The sequence below is a fragment of the Rhinolophus hipposideros genome (assembly GCF_964194185.1).
Source record: "Rhinolophus hipposideros genome assembly, chromosome: 17".
NCBI classification, from domain to species: domain Eukaryota; kingdom Metazoa; phylum Chordata; class Mammalia; order Chiroptera; family Rhinolophidae; genus Rhinolophus; species Rhinolophus hipposideros.
This window is the reverse complement of record NC_138063.1, coordinates 19,340,300-19,361,092: the sequence shown is the minus strand read 5'-3', so window position 1 is coordinate 19,361,092 and position 20,793 is coordinate 19,340,300. Positions and strand designations below refer to the sequence as shown.

At 37.6% G+C, this 20,793-nt stretch overlaps 1 protein-coding gene across 1 annotated transcript; it reads left to right on the top strand.

The window, feature by feature from the left end:
* Window positions 1–216: 216 nt before the first annotated feature.
* On the top strand, window positions 217–13,535 carry SKA1 (spindle and kinetochore associated complex subunit 1; the record flags this gene model as incomplete). The annotated part of the gene is made up of 6 exons (XM_081078672.1): window positions 217–301; window positions 3,130–3,254; window positions 4,842–4,942; window positions 7,835–7,972; window positions 11,832–12,001; window positions 13,332–13,535. 6 exons carry the CDS (start codon window positions 217–219, stop codon window positions 13,478–13,480), a joined length of 768 nt encoding a protein of 255 aa, XP_080934798.1. The 3' UTR covers window positions 13,481–13,535.
* Between the last annotated feature and the right edge of the window lie 7,258 nt (window positions 13,536–20,793).

Sequence of the window (20,793 nt, the reverse complement as noted above, 5' to 3'; positions counted from 1 at the left end):
TGCATTGACTGCATAAGGCTCTCAGACAAGTCAGTGCTAGACTTTGGTTAGAAACTGAATTTTGTAGAATTGAAAGAAATTGCTCTTGAGTTTTGCATTTGCAAGGCGATGTGATCTACTGGATAATAACCATTCTTGGATTTTGAAAGTGAACAGAAATTTGACTTTTCTTTTTTGATAACTGTGTTTATCTTTTTTTCTTCAGAGGCTTCAAGGATGGCCTCAGATCTGGAACAAATATGCTCTCATATTAATGAAAAGATTGGCAATATTAAAAAAACTCTGTCATTAAGGAGCTGTGGTAAGTAGAACATTTCACTGACGTTGTGCATACGCAATACATGTTGAATTATATGCCTGGTTAACTGAATGTATCCTACAAATATAATTTTAAGTTTCAAATAGTGATCTTTTTTTTTAAAGTAGTCTGGCGTCCATATTTTGAATATTGCAGAGAATAGTAAAGAGGAAGTCACGTTGAACCATAACCTGGATGATAATTAGATGTATTATGTTTTTCTGAGAAATACAAGGCACAGTAGTAAGATGTGAAGGTTATATGGCATTTGTGGTTCTAGAACCAAATGGAGATACAAAAAGATGAGGGATAAAAACGAAAGTGGAAAAGACCTAGCACAGTAGAAGTAGATCATGACCCATTTGATAGCCTGCTCTAGGGGACGCATATCACTATATATAACTAGAAAACATCTAATTGAAAATGAAATCAATTTTTAAACAGCCAGAAACTTGTAGGTTGTAACTATCTTCCAAAATATTTCAGGTGCTGAAAGAGGATGACGCAATGAAAGTGCAAAGAAATAAATGATCCTTGTCAAGTCTGGGAAAACGTTTACAAAAATGATGTGCTCCCTACCCTACCTAGGAGAGCTAAAGATTTATTGATAGCCAGCATTCCATCTGCTTTGAAGATTGTGTTGAACTTTTACTGTAGTTTATATTATGAATTGATAATTTAAAAAAATTTCAAATATGGAATTATAGCGTTGGAATGCCCGTTCGAATTATGCATGTCCTCCTAGGCACTTTGGTATTTTCCATCTCTTGTTGAGAACCTCTAATAAAGGAGCCTCATCCATTTTATAATTTGTGGTTAACATCCTCTGTGGAAAGGTAAAGCTGAAGAGACTGGATTCATCTCCACCATTCTCCTCATCTCACACATGAGGAAACCGAGACTCAGAAGTCAGGTGATTTGCCAGGTCCCCCAGCTCATGAGTAGTCTGTTGGGGCTACATTTGTTGTGTCGTGATTCCCAGTCTAGTGCTCCTTCTACTTCTATGCCACTATTATTGAGAAATCTTAAAAGGACATTTAGATTTTTAATAATTAGTCTTGTTGCTACTAATTCTAAATAAGATTCTCTTTCTGAATGCGTGGTTACTCTTGGATAAAAAGATACAATTTGGAGACCTATAGAACTATCAAACCTTGAATTCAACTGACCCCACCAAAGCATGGTCAAAGCAGCCTGACCTATTAGATTACAATATGCTGGGTAACCATCATTTGTATGTGGGGAGAATAATTTTATCTGTTTGGCTCCATAGTCTATTTAATAAAGCCCAGTAATTTGTTTGCCTCTCTTTGTTTGGCTGCTGTAATCGACTAGATCACTACTATCAAAAGTGGTGAATTTGCTCAACTGTTACATTACTATAAATCCGTAAAAAGGGCCCTAAAATTTAGGTGACTAAAAGTTACTTGAAATACCGGTGGACCCAATAGTTATTAAACTTAGATTAAGTCTGTACTAAGATTAGTACAGACTATCAATACTCTCATTTACTTACTAATTTGTTTTAGTTGTTATGAACCTAGTGTTTAATGCAATTAGCATTGCTGTATTAGGTAGAATAATATACTGTTTCTCATGACGATGAGGAATAGTAGTTAACTTTTACTGAGTGCTTTGCTAGGTTCTAGACATAATGCCAACCCATCTTACACGTACTTTTTCACTTGTCTTCTCAGTAATCTTGAGGTAGGTGCTGAAGTCTCTGACTTCAGGAACTTCTGTTTCATTCTCCTGCCTCCATAATTTACAGACATGGTCAAATGGTGCTTTTACTTCTGCATTTTCATTGTTTGGTTGCTAGAAGTGAAGATGGAAAGATTTAATTATGAGGATGGTTTTGTACTTTTGATCTGCCCTTAAAAAAATTTTTTTTTATTACTTCTTTTATTTCTAGAGAGGAGGAGACTCTGGTTTTCCCATCCTCAAGTTTATGAAGCGAGAGAGAGGTACCAGGAGGTGGGGTTAGGAGTATGAGAGCGTGCTACTTTATAAACTCTGGTGTTTGTTCCTGTCAGGGACCCGAGGTTACCACCCGCCTGTGACTTTTTATGTTACTTTCTCCGCTTAGGAGTCGTTAATAATGTAGATAGTGTAAATATGAATCCCAAACCTCTATTACAAATTCTGAAGCGCAACTTTTCCCCCACCTCCCCCACACACTTGAGGACCAGTCCAAAACACAAGTTTATATCTCCCTGGCCAGTGATTAGAATTTTTAGGTTTACACTTTCACTGAAAATGTATCCCATGAACAGGGGTCCTGCCTTCATTTGGGATTCTCACTTCCAACACCCTGTGCTTTGAAGTCCCCAAACCTTGGCTCTGATCTCCATTAAAACCAAATATATTAGGTTGCTGAGACTGACAACCTCTCTCCAGTTTCCCTGCAAACCTCCCAGATTAGGCTGCTGCAGCATCACCTCACACATAGTGCCCGGTCTGTGGTTCTCAATTCAGGTTTGAACCTTTGGGAATTTACTTTGTTCTCATGAAAGCTCAGCTATGCTTGCAGAAGGGTGTTTATTTTATCTAGCATTTCTAGGTGTTCTATTATAGCGGAGGAATTTGCCAGAAATTCAGGAGACATTTTGTATTTAACCTCTCCCTTCCTTCTTTTCTATACTAGTACTTAGAAATGAGATTTTAGGATTATCCATGGAGGCAGGTCCTATGGCCTAAAACAATAGTTCTTTCTCTCCCTCCAAGTGTCTCTCTACAGTAAAGCTCTGTTCCAAGAGTTTAGTTGAGCACATGTATGTTACTGCTTTTCTATACATTTTATTTTCCATTTTATCTTTGTTTATTAACAGGTCAAGAACCTAACCTGAAGACTGTGCTAAATAAAATAGGAGATGAGATCATAACAGTAAATGAACTTCTAAATAAATTGGAATTGGAAATTCAGTATCAAGAACAAACGAACATTTCACTCAAGGTAATGTTTTTCTAGTGAAGAGACAAAAAGGCAATAAATTCAAATTCCCTAATCACCAGGAATTGATAAGGGTTCTGTCAGTTTATTTCATTTTTAACTGTGTGAATTATTATTAATGGTATAAAGTGTTATTTGCATTTTATTTTCCCAGCATAAAGGACTCCAGAGCTCCACAAGTTTGTTTGTTGTTTTTTTCGTGCTGGTAGCCAATGGAATTGAACTTTACTAAAAGGGAGGATTTCCTAAATAATTCTTGGTAGGTTTAATTTAAACAAATGATACCCTGGTAGAGTGGTGTGGAACAAATACCTGCCCTGGGATGAGGTGATATGGATTCTCACCCTGGCTGCCCTTAGTACCCTCTGCCATGCTGAGAAAGCCATTTCACCTCTTGGGATCTGAGGGTCCTCATTTGCAAAATAATGGGTCATGCTGAACTGTTTTTCTTAGGTCCCTTCTATTCTGCATTTCTCAATTTCTATAGAATGTAATATAAAAATTCTTAAGTAAAGAGAAACTTGAGCCTTATCCACATGCACATTTTCCTCTAGATGAGCGTTCTAATTGACTTCAGCTGACAAAGTGCTTGTATACTTCCTGATAGTAAAATACTCAGTCAGTACCATTACTCCATCATGGTCTTAGAGCCATTGATGTGTTCAATGGGATTGAACAACGCGGTCTCTACAGTCCCTTTCAACCTTATAATCCGTAAGGTCTGTAAAGATTTTTCAGCTACAGAATCGACATGATTATGCCTACCCTACTATTAGTTGAAATGAAATTAGTATCTGTGAACATCGTGCTGCTCTTGAAAAGAAAGATGTCCTATAAATTCAAAACAGAAACCAATATTGATTTCAGTTCTAACCTGCCCAACAATGCCCAGGGTTAGGTATGGGTCCAGAGAATGTTCAACTCAGAACTGAAGGCGATTTGGAATTTTTGTGTACGTTATGATGGAGAATCAGGTGACAGGAATCCAAAGGGGCATATTATTTTTCCTATTAAATTTACAGGAGTTCATAGCCTCAAGTTCTAGTGAAAGTTAAATAAAAACAAAACAAAAACAAATGATGGTGATCAAATAGAAATTTTCGTTAAGCTGGACTATATGCATGTCAGTAGGAGAAGTCATTCCAAGCAGCACCTCATGTTTTCATTCCAGGCATGCATAATTATTACTCTGGTGCTGTTATGCTGATAACACTGGGGAACCGTCTGCTAAATCAACAAAAGCAGTTTACCAGAATGGCAAACATAAATCTTTCATATATTTTTTAGTGGCTTCCCAAGGTTAAAGTATTTTAGAAAGACTTAAATGTCAGTCCTGCCTGTTGTAATGTGATTATAACAATTGTTCTCTGAAAATATCCAGTAGAGAAAAATATATAGCCATCCAAAAACAGTTCTAGAAACCAAAGGGCTCTTTTTAAAAATATTGCTGCATCCAGTGCTTTTTGACCCATTCTGAATTCTGAATACTCAAAATTGTGATTGTGGCTCTCAGTTTTTCATGCCCTTTATAACATCTTAAAACACACAGGGAGGACAGATGCTTATTTGTGAGCATTTTTAAAATTTTAGGAACTCTGTGAATCTCTTGAAGAAGATTATAAAGATATGGAACATCTCAAAGAAAACATTCCTCCCCATTTGCCTCAAGTAACACCGGGAACCCAGAACTGGTAAGTGTATTGATAATTATTCTTGCTATCTGGACTTATAATACTATTAAAACAAGTACCTCAAATCTTTTTTGCTTTTTCCTGTACTTAAACAGTTTTGTTAGTGATGAGCCAGTTTTTTTGTCACTTATACTAGAAATAATGTTTCTCCTTATCTTTACCGGTTTCCTTATCCTACTGTCTGAGGAAAATGTCACCCTTCTTTCCCAAGGGTGAGTCTCCTCTAGGCTCTCTTTTTCTACTTTTTCTCATTTCTTTTCCTCAGAGCAGAGTTTGTCAACCTCGGCTCTGTTGACACGTTAGGCCAGGGAATTCTTTGTTATGAGAATAGGCTGTTTAGTAGCATTTCTCATCTCTACCAACTAGATATCAGTGGCACCCCCCACCTCCTCCATCCCCCATCCCCCACCTAGTTTGACAATGAAAAATGTCTCCAGACATGGCCATATGTCCTCTAGGAGGCAAAATCTCCCCTGACCCTTGAGAACCACTACCTTAGGGTAAAAATAAGCTTAATGAGCTGCTAACATTAAAAATAGCCAAAAGAACAAAAAAACACTTAGCTCTGCTTTCCCCCTCAAACTACTATCAGTGAACAGACCTGCCTTCTGACCATTATTACTACCACACTTAGGAAAGTGATTGCTTTAAGGTCACAAAGAGGTCAGAAATCCTTCTTCAGCCCTGATTTTTCTTTTCATGTTTTATTTTTTTGTCCATCTTCTTGTTTTGGTATTCTGTTACTTGCACCACCACTGTGATTTCTTAGTTGTCTCAACACTTCTCTTACTTGGCAGCCTCAGACCTGTTTCTCAGACCTCCTTTAAATTACAGGTGTCTCCTAAAGCTCTGTTTTATTCCCTCTTGCCTAACACCACTGCTAATGCTCTCAAATAGCCAACTTCAGCCTTGATATAACATATAGTTCCACTGTTCTAATTGCTCCTGGGAATTTGATGAATGAGCTCTTTGTCATCCAGCTTTGCATGTCTGACTGAACTCACTGGTTCCTTGTTACCCACCCATCCGTGCCTGTTGCTCTCATCCTCCCATCATCTAGACAGAAAGATGGCACCTTCAACCTGTCTCACTCTCTCATAACCCTCAGCTGTCCGTTTTTCCTCTGCAGGGTTTTGTCTGTCCTTGCCCTTCCTTCCGTTCTCATTGCCTGGCTCTGATTGAGATCTTCTATCTTTTGTATCTTTTTATGATTTGGGAGCTCCCATGTTTTGTCTTTGCAGTATCTTCACCCTCATCTCTCCAGTCCTTTGCCACCAAAATTATATTTCTAGAAGTGGACTCCGAGTATGTAAAAACATTCCATGGCTGACTTAATTGTTTTAACTTTTAAAATGTATCATATATACAGAAAAGTGATTGAAGTATTATTTATGCAAATTAAAGAATACTAATAAAACAAACAATGTGTCCACCCACCAGATTAAGAAATAGGACATTACCTGTACCTTATAACACTTCTGTTGCAGACCCTCCCTCTGTCAAAGAGGTAATCATCCTAGCTTTTATGATAATCACACTTTTGCATGTGTGTTTCCATAAACAAAGTACTGTTTAAATTTTAAAAACCGAAAGGAAGGCGTGAACCGTGCTGTGTAGGAAGAGTCACATTACTGCTGATAGTTGGGGGTCTCCAGAAGAAGTGAAGCTCAGCAGAGTCCCCAGCATGGTCAGAGGAGCTTGGAATTTCCCTACAAGAAGAGAAAATTAGTGGGCAAGGTCATGAATGAATGCTAGGAACAGAGGTCATCATAGGATAACTACCAAGGATATAGTGTGGACTGGACATTGGACATCCAGCAGGAAGATGGCCTGGGGGATAGGAGGAATTTTCTTCTCAAATCACTGGCCTGGCTTCAGCTTTCAGGGCTAGATCAAACCAGAACTTTTCTGTAGATCGAAGTGGTTATTTTCAGTGGACACACACAGTAGGACATGGAGGAGAAATCAGGAGGATCCTTAGCATATGGTCAAGACAAGCAAGTACAGGGAAGAATCAGCCAGGCTCACCACGGAGCCCCATGTAGGGATGATGGTACCATAGCATTGGGCATCTCATCTTGACGACCCACAGGATGACCATCTCCTCGATCAGGCCTGGTGGCCCTCAGTGTTTGCTCAGCTAGTATCTTGGGTTCTCACTTCCCTGTCTTCCTTGGGGTTCTCATCACTTGCTCCTGGGTTGGCTCTGCTCTTTCCCAGATCCCATTTCTTTTCTGGAGCAGTCAAGCCAGTACGGCTTGGCTTGCAGCCAGCAACAGGGGTCTATTCCTTCTCTGGCAGTTAAACAATCTAGAAGCTACCGTCTATTTCTAGGCTTCCTTTGCTAGTGGGTTAGGAGCTATGCATGTATTAATTAGGCTTCTCACTGACTCCAGAAATTGGGTGGGACTGAATCCAAGGGTGACCTATGCACATTGCTGGCAACTCAAATGAATCTGCGACTGACACTAGCAATCAAATGGGATAAATTAGAAAAATAGAAGTATATGACTGATGTTTTCATGTCCGGAAATGGGGAAGTGAGGAAGAGATGTTGATTAAAGGTTAAGATCAGTTCAACTTTATACATACCGACTTGGACGAGCCAGCGGGATAACTGATGAAGATGTTTGGTATATGTACTACATGCCCCATTTTTGGGTAAATACAATTATATTACTGAAGATTTGGGGGCTTCATTTCTCAGCATTCTCTTCACTATTCAGATCTTCATGAACAATAAGGGTCAGGGTAGAAAAAATGTTGGCTATAAAATTATTATAGCCAGATGAATCATGTGTTTGATACCGATTATTTTCAGTTGGGAAAGCTTTCTAGTATGCTGCAGCGTTCTGACGATTACCTGAACATCTGTGTATCTCTGTTCCGCAGTGTGAGTGCATCCGACCTTGACCCTGAAGAACCAGTCAAAGTTGAGGAACCTGCATGTGCAAAGAAGCCTCCTAAAGAACTAAGAAATATTAAAGAAATGCCATTTATAACTTCTGATGAGTTTAATGGCATTCCTGCGTAAGTATTTAAGATAATTTTTAACGTTCAACTCTTTAATAAGCAACATACATGATTGTTTAAATCATAAAGCTTGATTATATTCATCATAATATCCTGTGTTCAAACATTGATCTTTTCTGAAATAGTTTTACATTGTATTATGAAAATGCAAGAAATCTCTTGTTGAAAATGCTTAAAGTCATGTCTTTTATTCAGTTATAAAACCTCTTTTTATAGAAAGATCTAGAGATGGGTCAGTTTCTTGTGGAGTCCTCTCCAGGACCATTTTGTGATACAGATTTATTCAGTTACATTTTAGAAGTAGCCTCAGTTTCAATGTAATTTTAAAGAAAGTGTGTTGTATAGATTTGAGAATTAGAACGCAGGGTGTTGTATTTGTTTTTCCATTTATCCCTTAACTTATGCCACACACTTATTTGAGTCTGTGCTCTATTCTGGGTCCTGAGTCACTGATGAGAAAAATACAGGGATGAATAAGACAAGATACCTCCCCCAAAGGGAGGTCTCCTCTGCTCTTTGCGGATGACAGTAGTGGGACACCAATTATGGAAATCCATATTTTTAAACTCATAATTCTAGGGCTTTGCTTAACTTCTTGGCTTTATATTGTTACATTATTCATTACGTTTTTATAATACATGTTGTTAGCAAATGTTTGTTAGAAAATAACTCATCTGTAATTCTACCACTCAAATAATTTCCTTCTAGAGTTTATTTAATTTCACACATATAATTGGTTATTTCTGATTACTATTACAGCAATGTAGTTATACCATAAATGCAATTTACTTACTTTTTTACCATGAGTATTTTCCCATCATTAACTATTACTGTATTGTAAACTTAGATTTTAATAGTTGTATGATAGTTCATCATACGGCGATCCTATAAGTTATTTAAGCATTCCTTTATTAAATACTTGGGTTGACTTCATCCTTAGAAATAATGGAACAGTGAAATTGCTCTTAGAAAAATTTATTTTGTAATTCCTTATTTCCTTGAGATAGAGACCTAGGAGGAGAAACCCTGGGGGAATGGGCGGAATTATTTTACTTTCCTGAGAGTTGTTGCTGTTTGTTTTTTTAATTAACAAACTGCCTTGGAACAGTTTTAGGTTTACAGAAAAATTGGGCGGATAGTACAGAGTGTTCTCAGAGCTGAAAACAGTTCCTCCTATTATTAATTGGCATTAGTGTGGCACATTTGTTAGAATTGATAAACAGTATAGATACATCATTAACTAAAGCCCACAGCTGACAGTAGGTTTCACTCTTTGTGTTGTATATTCTATGGATTTGGACAAATGCACAAAGCCATGTATCCACCAGTGCAGTATCACATAGAATCGTTTCACTGCCCTAAAAGTGCCCCGTGCTTCTCCTGTTCATCTCTTCCCCAGAGCCCCAGGCTACCACTGATCTTTTTAGTGTCGCCATACTTGTGCCTTTCCCAGATGTCATATAGGGGATATGCAGTATGTAGCCTTTTCAGACTGGCTTCTTCACTTAGTAATATGCGTTTAAGATTCTTTGCATGTCTTCCTATGGCTTGATAGTTCATTTCTTTTTTATCACTGACTAATATTCCATTGTCTGGATGGACCACAGATTATTTATCCATTCACCTACTGAAGGACGTCTTGGTTGCTTCCAGTTTGGGGCAATTATGAATAAAGCTGCTCTCAGCAGTCATATGCAGGTTTTTGTGTGGACATACATTTTCAGCTCGTTTGGGTAAATACCTAGGAGTGCGATTGCTGGATCGTATGGTAAGACTATGTTAATTTTGTAAGACACTGCCAAACTTTTCCAAAGTGGCTATGCCATTTTACATTCTCCCCATCAATGAATGAGAATTCCCGTTGCTTCACATCCTCACCTGCAGTGAGTTTTATTAGTTTTCCCCATTTTAGCTATTCTAATAGGTGGGTGATGGTATGTCATTTTTTTTTAATTTTCAGTTTCCTAATGGCATATGATGTTGAGCGTCTTTTCATGTGCTCATTAGCCAGTTGATAAATATCTGGCTGTTTTACGATCCTGGGATTACTAATGAGGCTAACATTTCTCTTTGATCTTTTTATTTTTTTAAATTTTTTGGTTATTCAGTCATTTCCTTTATTGATAGCTTTATTTTCATGAAAATTCTGTTTGATGCTATTCAGTTTTTAAAATTGTTGCTCATTGGCCAAACTAAAGGGAAGAACAAATGTCTGTGAAGTAGAAGGTTTTTAGAAAATGTTTCCATGAAGAGATAGAGGAAGGAAATTAGAAGAGTTATGGTAGAGTATTCATTTTTAAACTAAGGGATTGCTTAATGAATAAGAAATTAGAAGCTTAGGATAAGGGAGAATATATTCCAAGCATGGGGCTTTTATTTAATTATTTATTTTTAAAAAATTAATACTGAAGGTGGAAATAAAGTGGAAAATACTGGCAGAGGTGAGGGATGGGTATTGAATAAATTAAGGTCATAGTTTAGTGGCTTTAAATAAATTGCATTGTGTAGATCTGTGGAAATTGTATCAACAGTTTGTGGAAATTGTGGTTAAAAAAAACTGGCAAAAAAAAAAACTGGCAAAAATGAATTTAGAAAAAAGGGAATAATGAAGATGAATGTTTTTTGGTCAATATGAATATTTTCCATTAAACATTTATATGTTACTTAATATTAAGGACTTTTTTTAAATTAAAATTATTGAGGTGATAATGGTTAGTAAAATTACATAGGTTTCAAGTGTACAATTCTGTAATACATCATCTATATATCACATTGTGTGTTCACCACCCGGAGTCAGTTCTCCTTCCATCACCATATATTTGATCCCCCTTACCCTCATCTCCCTCCCCCCACCCCCATTACCCTCTGGTAACCACTACACTATTGTCTGTGTCTGTGAGTTTTTGTTTCTTTATTTGTTTGTCTTGTTCCTTTGTTGCTTTCAGTTTTATATCCCACATATTAGTGAAATCATGTAGTTTTCAGCTTTTTCTGTGTGAATATATGAAGGAAGTTTTGTTTAAAAAGCTTCTCCTTTGAACCGAGGTGAAGGACAGAGGTTAGTATATTAAATCCACATTTTGTTGAAGGGAAAAATTGAGGCACATCATTAAGTTTTGTTTTTGGTATGTACAGAGTCAAAATCAAGAGCCTCCTATTTTCATATTCTAAGACTTTGGTGACTGGGAGGAGCTCCGGATTGAAAGAGTGGGATGTAAAGTGAAAGAGGACAATGCTCGAAGGGAATATGAGCTGGGGAATAAAAAAGAGCATAGCTCCACATGGCTTCCCATCTGCCTTTGCAGCTTTGCTCAGAACCCGCTCACCGCTGGGTGGTCCCTGCACGGACGGCTCTTCTCTGTCTTCATCAGCCTTCACATCTTGTTGTGTCTTCTTCGTTCTTCATCTTTCTCTCCTCCTTTTTTTCTTTCTCTGAACAGATAAGTTTTTGCAGAAAACTGGAGTCGTGTAAGTTACATAATTTATTAATATTAAAATGTTTCTTTCCCTTGCTCACAAACATTTAAAATGGTTTAAACGTCTGTCAGTCCATTTGAATCAGAACTTGAGAGCTTATTTTAAACTGTAATATTTAAATTCTAATTTTAATTCTGTAGGTGGTGAATAAAGATGAAGGCATCCAAATGTAACTAGGGAAGATAAGCACTGATATGTTGTGGTCTCTATGTAACTTTCCTGCTGTTGAGACATGTCTAGTTTATTTGAACGTTGATATAACTTTTTTTATAACAAGTACTAATAGCGTTGTTAATGTAGAAAGTCATCATAAACATTTTTCAAAGAAAACATTTTATATAATGATTTTTTTAAAACTTAATCATATACTTATTTACAGGTACATGAAATGCCGCTTAACCTATTGTCAAATTAATGATGTTATTAAAGAAATCAACAAGGCAGTACTTAGTAAATATAAGATCCTACATCAACCAAAAAAGTCTATGAGTTCTGTGGCCAGAAATCTCTATCACAGATTTATTGATGAAGAAACAAAGGATACCAAAGGTAAAATGATAATATATATATATACACACACACACATACATGTACATGTCACATGTCAACTGTTTGTAGTATAACTAAATCATGAGAAACGTAACTAATTCTAGAAACTAATTCTAGAAAATCCTAAATTTAGAGAGGCAGTTCTCAACCAGGGGCGATTTTCCCGTCAGAGAACATGTGGTCGTCTCTGAAGACATTTTTGGTTGTGACGACTGGGCATGGAGTTGCTACTGGCTTCCAGTGGGTAGAGACCAGGGATGCTGCTAAAGAGCCCTACGAAGCACAAAGGCAGCTCCCACAAAAAATAGTTACCTAGCCCACCATGCTGTCGTGCCGAAGCTGAGAAACACGACTTTAGAGTGTATTACAGAACTGTACCCAGTGTTCCCAGAATTAGAATAGTAATGTTAACAGCTGGTCATACTTACCTAGCACTTACTGTGTACTGAGAGCTTTAGTCCTCACAATATCCTGGGAAGTACGTACTGTTAGTACCCCTGCTTGCAGACTAGTCAGAGAACTGAAGTTACTTGTCCGAGGTCAGCCAATTACCGTGTTTCCCCGAAAATAAGACCTAGCTGGACCATCATCTCTAATGCGTCTTTTGGAGCAAAAATTAGTATAAGACCCGGTCTTATTTTAATATGAGACTGGGTATAATATAATATAATAATACAATACAATACAATATAATATAATACTGGGTAATATAATATAATAAAGACTGGGTCTTATATTAATTTTTGCTTCAAAAGACACATTAGAGCTGATGGTCCAGCTAGAACTTATTTTCGGGGAAACACGGTAAGTGATAGAACTGCTAAGGGTTTCATTCTTTTAACCACTATCCCATGTTGTCTCTTGAAAAGTGAATTGTTCAAAAGGTACCAACAGATAGCTAGTGATAGAATAAGCAGGGTTACCTTTCTGAAATGCTGCAGTAAACATCGTGCAACTTCAGTTGAAAGAATAATAATAATTATTATTTTTTTAATTAAAGTTTACTAGGGTGACAATTGTTAGTATAAAGTTATATACATTTCAGGTGTACAATTCTGTATTACATCACCTATAAATACCACTGTGTGTTCCCCACCCAGAGTCAGTTCTTCCATCACCATGTATTTGAGCCCCTTTACCCTCATCTGCTACCCCCCACCCCCTTACCCTCTGGTAGAATAATTATTATTTTAGCAAGAATATCAGTTCTCATTTTGGTGGGATAACGATAGTAAAAATGATCAATGCCGTCCGTAATCGCAACGTTACGTATTAACGCCTCATCTGGAAAGTTATCCTTATAAAAATTAGCACTCATCTCTATTTTCAGGTCGTCATTTTATAGTGGAAGCTGACCTCAAAGAATTCACAGCTTTGAAAGTTGACAAGAGATTTCATATGATACTGAATATCTTACGACACTGCCGGAGGCTGTCAGAGGTCCGAGGGGGAGGACTCACCCGATATGTTATAACCTGAGGCCCTGGGGAGCTTTGGAACCAGGCAACAATCGGGTGTAGAGGCTATTCCTATAGTTTCCTTACATGTCTCGAATAGTTTTTTTTTTTTTTTTTTTTTTTTTTTTTTTAGTTTCCTTACATGTAATTTTTTAATATATAGTTTTCTGTAGCTTCTCTTGTTTCTTGTAAAAATAAAACTCCGTTAAAATAAAGCATATATATTTTAAAATAGACTTCCTTTCAGCAAATATTTAATCACTATATGAGCCTCTGTGCCACGCATATAATGGAACTAAACATGTTCATGTTTAGTTCTTGTGTTTAGTGACAATGCTGCAGACCCCAGTCAGACAGATGTAGAGGTGGTAATGGAAGAAAAAGTCAAGAAGGTAATACGGTCAGGATACCCAGGCTTTCTGGAATTAAAGATTGTTACTGTCTACGTTTCATGACTGGTATTTTAGTCTACAGGCCTGGAATTGGAGGCAGCCCACCCGGGTGATTATTTGGCTTCCCCACATGTTGTTAGGAAACAGCTCATCTGAAATGCATTCAGTATAAAGCAATCTATAAACATCAACTGCAATGGAACTGTAATAAAAGTATATTGAGATGAAAAGGATGATAAAATAACGTGTAAACGGGTTGAGAGTGGTCGTGAAAAATGAGTGGTTGGATTGTAAAAATTTCGCTGTTTTTCTGCACTCGGGAGACTGTCTTATCTACGTTTTAGTCCATGTTCTCCGGAGAAACGGAACAGGAGACATGATTATGAAGACTGGGACGTCCCTGGAATGCTGTCTGCAAGCTGGAGACCCAGGAAAGGTGGTGTAATTCAATCTGTGTGTCAAAACTCAGGGGAGTCAGTGGTGTGAATCCTCATCGGAGGGCAGGAGCAGATGAGATGTCTCAGCTCAAGCAAGCAGGCATGCAGGAAGCAAAAAAGGGGTGAATTCCTCCTTCCTCCACCCTTTTGTTCTATTCAGGTCTTCACCTGATTGCCTGGGTGATGCCCAGCCTGCCTAGGGAGGGCAGTCTACTGAGTCCACTGATTCAGATGCTAATCGCATCTGGAAACACCCTCACTGACCCACCCAGAAATAATGTTTCACCTGGGCAGCCGTAGCCAGTCAAGTTGACTGTCACAGTCTATGTCTGTGTCTGCTTGGCTGGCCGATCCTGGTAGCAGAGGGAAAAAGTGTCTCACCAGGCCCAGTGGCCTCGTTAACACGGTCATGATGACCACGGTACGCACATTATGGGCACGGCGTATGTATTGTTATCGTTTCTTTCTCCCTAATTTAGATGCAGGTATGTTTCATTTTTCATTCTCGCTTTTCATCAAAAGTAATGGCAATATCCTTAGTTTGTTTTAAGGCTTGCCTGATTTCTTTCTATGCATTTTCCCCTCTTAAAAAACATTTTCTCTGGTTAAAATATTTCTTCCTGAAACTCATGTTGAACAACTGTTCTTGTAAGTTTGTTTAATTCTTGTGGAATTGGATACTGAGGTGAACAGTTAGTCTCTATTTCAACTGTTATCATGTAATCAATTTGTTACATTAATTTAGGTGTACGGTTTGTAAAGTCCTATTCCTCAAAGAATAAAAAGATTAATTTTCAAACAAGAATGAATCTCTGTTACTTGAACTTCATTTTCAAGCACAATGACAGGCTTGTTCTACTTACTTAATTTTGAAAATAACATTTTAAAAAATCTAATTTTGAAAGAATTTGTGGTCCAAGGTCTCTGCTCTCAGCTCCACTCCTTGCCCTTTGTTTGCTGTCTGTCTTTTCTTGCAGTAGCTTCAGTAGCTTGCAGCCTTGAAGCATCTTTTCTCTCCAGTCCTTGGATCCCCACAGCATGGCTCTCTCTAGAACTTGAGGCCCTGAACCTCATGCCACAGCTCTCGGCTGCAGGTCCGGTGGCATGCAGGGGAACAACTGCCAGCTGCCTGTCTCCAGCTGGCTGTCGCAGAGCCTGAGGCTGGGTTTTCCACCAAGTCCTGCTGGCCGGTGGGCCCTGGGTAGGAGAGGGGTTGACAGAGACCCAGAGCCCCGCTCAGGCTTCTAGATTGAGATACTGATGTCTATGTGATAAACCCTGTAACCCGTTCTGCTATAGGTCCTGTTTTTAGGAAAAGTTGGTTATTTATAGACAACACATGTTTTCTAGGCAACACAGGCCTAGTTCAAAGTGATTATGGTGGATCACTGTTTCTGTCCTGTTTACCTCTCCTAACCGTGGAGGTTTCCCCTTAGATTCTTTTGGCGTCATTATCTTGCTGGTTACAAAGGGGGAGATGTAACTTTAAATGAAGAGATCTGGCTGTAACTAGCAGCAGATTGTATTTTCCAAAGATGGATGGATGGATGGGAGAATTTCATATTCCACCCCGTATGTTCTTTCAGTTTGATGTTAACACTCTTCCATCAAGAGGCAGGATCTTTGTTCCCTCCCTTTAAATCTGGGCATTTCTTTGTACTGCCGTAGCCAATAGTTTCATTTTCCTTCATAGCACATTTGTCTATCTGATGGTTTATATATTTTACCTATTTATTTGTCTTTCTCCCGCCACTTGAATGTGAACTCCTGAGGTTAGGAGTTTTTGTCCCTTTTATTTACTGCTGTGTCCCCAGCCAATCTAACAGGGCTTTACAGTAGAGGGCGCTAAATAAATATTTATTGAACGCACATTAGTTGAAACAGTTTATGGCTGTGGGCAAGTGACTTCACCTTTCCATACCTCAGTCTCCTCCTGTATATATTGAGATAGTTGGACAAACTTTCTCTCAAAATCTTCTAGTGTTAATAATCTATGATACTACTACTCACAGTTACTGCTGGGAAATATGTTCATGTTGAAATTAAAGGATATTCTGTCTGGCTGAAATATGAAAAATTATTTAAGATATTCTGATAATTACATGGAAATCTCATCTTTTAAGCAAAGAATCTGTAAAGTATTAGGCTTCAATAAATACTGAAATTTTAAGTTACTAGTTAAGTACTAAAAAGAAGCTTTTATTGACTAAGAACCGTTTGTAAAAAAATTTTTTCAAGGACAGTTGGTTAGGGCGCAGCACTCTTAACAACAAGGTTGCCGGTTTGATCCCCTCATGGGCCACTGTGAGCTGCGCCCTCCACAACTAGATAGAAACAACTACTTGACTTGGAGCTGATGGGTCCTGGAAAAACACCCTTAAATAAATAAAAGTTTAAAATAAATTTTTTTTTCATTAACACCTTTAGTTTTCTAATTTATTTAGCTTATTAGTATAGTTTTTTAAGTTTCACAATTGATAAATGTTATACACCATCATAAATGAAATTACTTTGGTGCTTTGAATAGAACTTTGTGTTATGACATGCAGTTTTGTTTCATAATATTAAATGATTTCTTTTATGAAATATCTCCTAATAAGCCATTACCATTGTTCCATAAATATATCTACTAATACAAGTGGCAAAAAAAAAGAAGGGTTACTCAATAAATTAAGGAATCTTCCTGCATATATTTTAAATAATGCTACTCAAATTGGAGCTGAGACTATATATGATTGGAAAGTAGAAATAATATCAATCGAACTCTTAAAGTTAAGCAGACTCAAGTCTCTAAGAAAACACAAAAAGTATGAGAAATCATGGCATGATTAGCAAGTTGTACCTCAAATTCTGTATTACGAGCACTCTTTTGCCCTGGTAGATGGAAAAACAATAAATTAGGCAGCTGGGAGGCTATATAACTTTTTTTTAAAATTAAGATTAAGTTTACATACAGTAAAATGCACAGATCTCAAGGATGCCGATCAGTGAGTCTGACCAGTGCCTATGCCCATGTAACCCACGTCCCTATCTTTAAAATTTTGTCTTAAACTTTTAATTTTGAAATAATTATAGGTTCACATGAGGTTGTTAAGAAATAATACAGAGTCCTTGTACCCTTTACTCTTTATCTTGCATAACTGGAGTATAATATCACAAGCAGGATGTTGACATTGATACAATAAAGACACAGAACATTCCCATCACCACAAAGATCCCTCATGTCACCGTCTTACAGCCACACCTGCTTCCCTCCTACCACCATCCCCTCCTTAGCCCCTAACAGCCACTCATCTGTTCTCCCTTTCTATAATTTTGCCATTTCAAGAATGTGATATAAATGGAAAGATAGAGTATGAAACCGTTTGAGATTGGCTTCCCCTCAACCCACACACAACCCAATTCTCTGGAGATTCATCCAGTTGTTGACACATGTCGACAGTTCCTTTTTATTGTTGAGTAGCACTCCATGGTATGGATGTACCATCGGTACTAGTTGAATCATTCCACCTGTTGAAATACATCTGCATTGTTTCCAGTTTTTGGCTGTATGAATTAAGCTGCTACGAACATTTAGGTACAGGTTTTTGTGTGGACATATATCTTTGTTTATTTGGGAATGCAATTCCCAGGAGTGCAATTGCTGGATTCTATGGTAGTTGCATGTGTAGATATTCGTTTGATTTAAACCACCAAATTGCTTCCCAAAGTGGCTGTACCATTTTACATTTCCCTCTGAACATTGCTTTCACTGCATTCCACAAATTTTGAGAAGTTGTATTTTCCCTTTCCTTTCTTTGAAATATGTTAAAATTTCCCTTGAGACTCCTCCTTTACCCATATATCGTTCACAAGTGTATTGTTTAACCTGCAGATATTTAGGGATTTCCGAGCTATCTTCCTGTTATTAACTTTTAGTTTAATTTCATGTTGTCTGAGAGTGTACTCTGTGATTTCTATTTTATATTTGCAAAGGTGTGATTTATAGCCTAGGAGGTAGTCTATCTTGGTGAACATTCCATGTGAGCTTGAGAAGAATGTGTATTCTGCTGTTGTTGCATGAGTCAGTCTACAAGTGTCAGTTAAATCCAGTTGATTGATGGTGCTGTTCAGCTCAACTATGTCCTTACTGATTTTCTGCCTTCTGCATCTGTCAATTACTGGTAGAGGGGTCAAGGTCTCAGTGGCTTTGTCTATTTTTCCTTGCAGTTCCATCAGTTTTTGCCTCACATATTTTGATGCTCTGTTGTTAGGCGCATACGCGTTAGGGATTGTTATGCTTTTTGGAGAATTGAGCTCTTAATCATTAACACTCCTCTTTATCCCTGATATTTTTCCTTGTTCTGAAGTTGGCTTTGTCTGAAATTAATACAGCTACTCCAGATTTGTTTTGATTAGTATTAGTAAGGTATATCTTTCTCCATCCCTTTACTTTTAATCTATCTGTGTCTTTATATTTAAAATGGTTTTCTTGTAGACATGATATAGTTGGGTCTTGTTTTTCTTTTAATCCACTCCATCCATCTCTGTCTTTTACTTGGTGTATTTAGATCTAATTCACATTTGAAGTGATTATTGACATGTTGGGATTAATATCTGCCATATATGTTACTGTTTTCTATTTGCTGCATTTGTTCTTCATTTCTAATTTTTTTAAGTCTTCTCTCTTTTTCTGATTTCTCTAGTTTTAATAAGAAGCAGCATTTTTTATGATTCCTTTTTCTGCCCTCTCAGCATAGAAATTATACTTCTTTAAAAAATGTAAGTGATTCTGCTAGAATTTATAATATACATTTACAAGTAATTGAAGTACACTTTCAAATACCACTAGAGGAGTTCACAGGTAGTGCAAAATACCCTAGAAAAGAATATCCCCAATTCCTCCCTCCTATTCCTTATAACACGCTGTCATTCATTTCATTCATTTATCCATAAGCTATGATCACCCAATACATAGCTGCTATTATTATTTTAAACAGTCATCTATCAGATCAATTAAGAATAAGAAAAATAAAAGATTTTCTTTTATTTCCATTTATTTCTTCTCTAAAGACTCTGTAGATGTGAGTTTCTGACCTATCTCGTTTTCCTTCTCTCTGAAGAACTTTTTTTGAACATTTCTTGTGAGGCAAGTCCACTGGCAACAAATTCACTCAATTTTTGTTTGTTTTTCAAGTCTTTATTTCCCTCTTGTAGGATAATTTTGCTGGTGATTTGTTGTTGTTTTTCTTTCACCACCATAAATATTTCATTCCACTCTCTTATATGCATGATTTCTGATAAGAAGTCCAAAGTAATTCTTACCCTTGTCCCTTTATAAGTGAGGTAATTTTTTTCTTTCAAGACTTTCTACTTGGTTTTCCGCAATTTGAGCATACTATGCCCAGGTGTAGATTTTTTGGCATTTATCCTACTTGATGTTCTCTAAGATTATTGGATCTATAGTTTGGTATCTGTCATTAATTTTGGAAAATTCTCACACATTACTTTCAAAACTTCTTTGTCTGCTTTCTTTCTTCTTGTATTCCCACTATGTGTATATTTCCCATGTGTTCTCTTCTTAGTCCAGTGACATAGGTTGTTTACTCTTAAGGTCCTGCAGTTTCAATGGAGAGCCAAAACTGTTTACTGAATGCCTCTCACTTAGCAGGATTCAATATCCAAACTTTTTCTACCCTTTTGTGGGAAGCAGCTGATAGCTTTACTCAACATTTTCATCCTTCCACATACTGCTTTCCGCTGTGTTCCTTGCAGACCCCCCCTTCCTCCAGTGCACGCAAGTATTTGAGTGGAAAATATAAGTAGATTGTAAGACTTCTCTCTCAGTTTTTCCTTCATTCTCAGAATTTTGCCCCTCCATTTCTAGCTGCTCTCGCACTTCCAGAGCCCTTCCTCTGATACCTCAAACCAGTAAGACTGCAGCTTTTTATTTGAATGTTAGTTTACTTGAATGTTAGTTTACTTGCATGTAGCTGGGGAATGCCTCAGGGAAAAACCTGTCTAAATGTGGATCTTTCCCAGTGCAATTCCCTTATTTCTAGTTCTGCCTAATTTGGTCCTCCATGTTTTTCCCACTCTGATAGACAAGATAGATCTGTTTATCCACCTAACAAGTATTTATTGAGCATCTAATTTGATGCAGGCACTGTGTAAAGGAATCAGTGATATCAAAAAAGACATGCATTTTTGCTTCCATGAAGTTTATATTCTAGGAGGGATTACAGCTAAATAAATAAAAAATACTCCTGCGGTGAATGCTTTGATGTGTGTGTATAGGGTGTTATAGGGACACACAGAAGCACCTAACATAAATGTGTAGGGATCAAGGAAGGCTTCCTCGGGAAGTGATATCCAGGCCAAGGTCTGCGTGATTAGGTGTAGTGGGGAACCAGGCAGAAGGGACAGTCTGTAACACCCCAGTGCATGGCACGTGCTCCAGAAGAATCCAGGTTATGCCCCACCTCCAACTATATCCTGTACTCACCCTTTTCTCTCCTGCCTAAGAG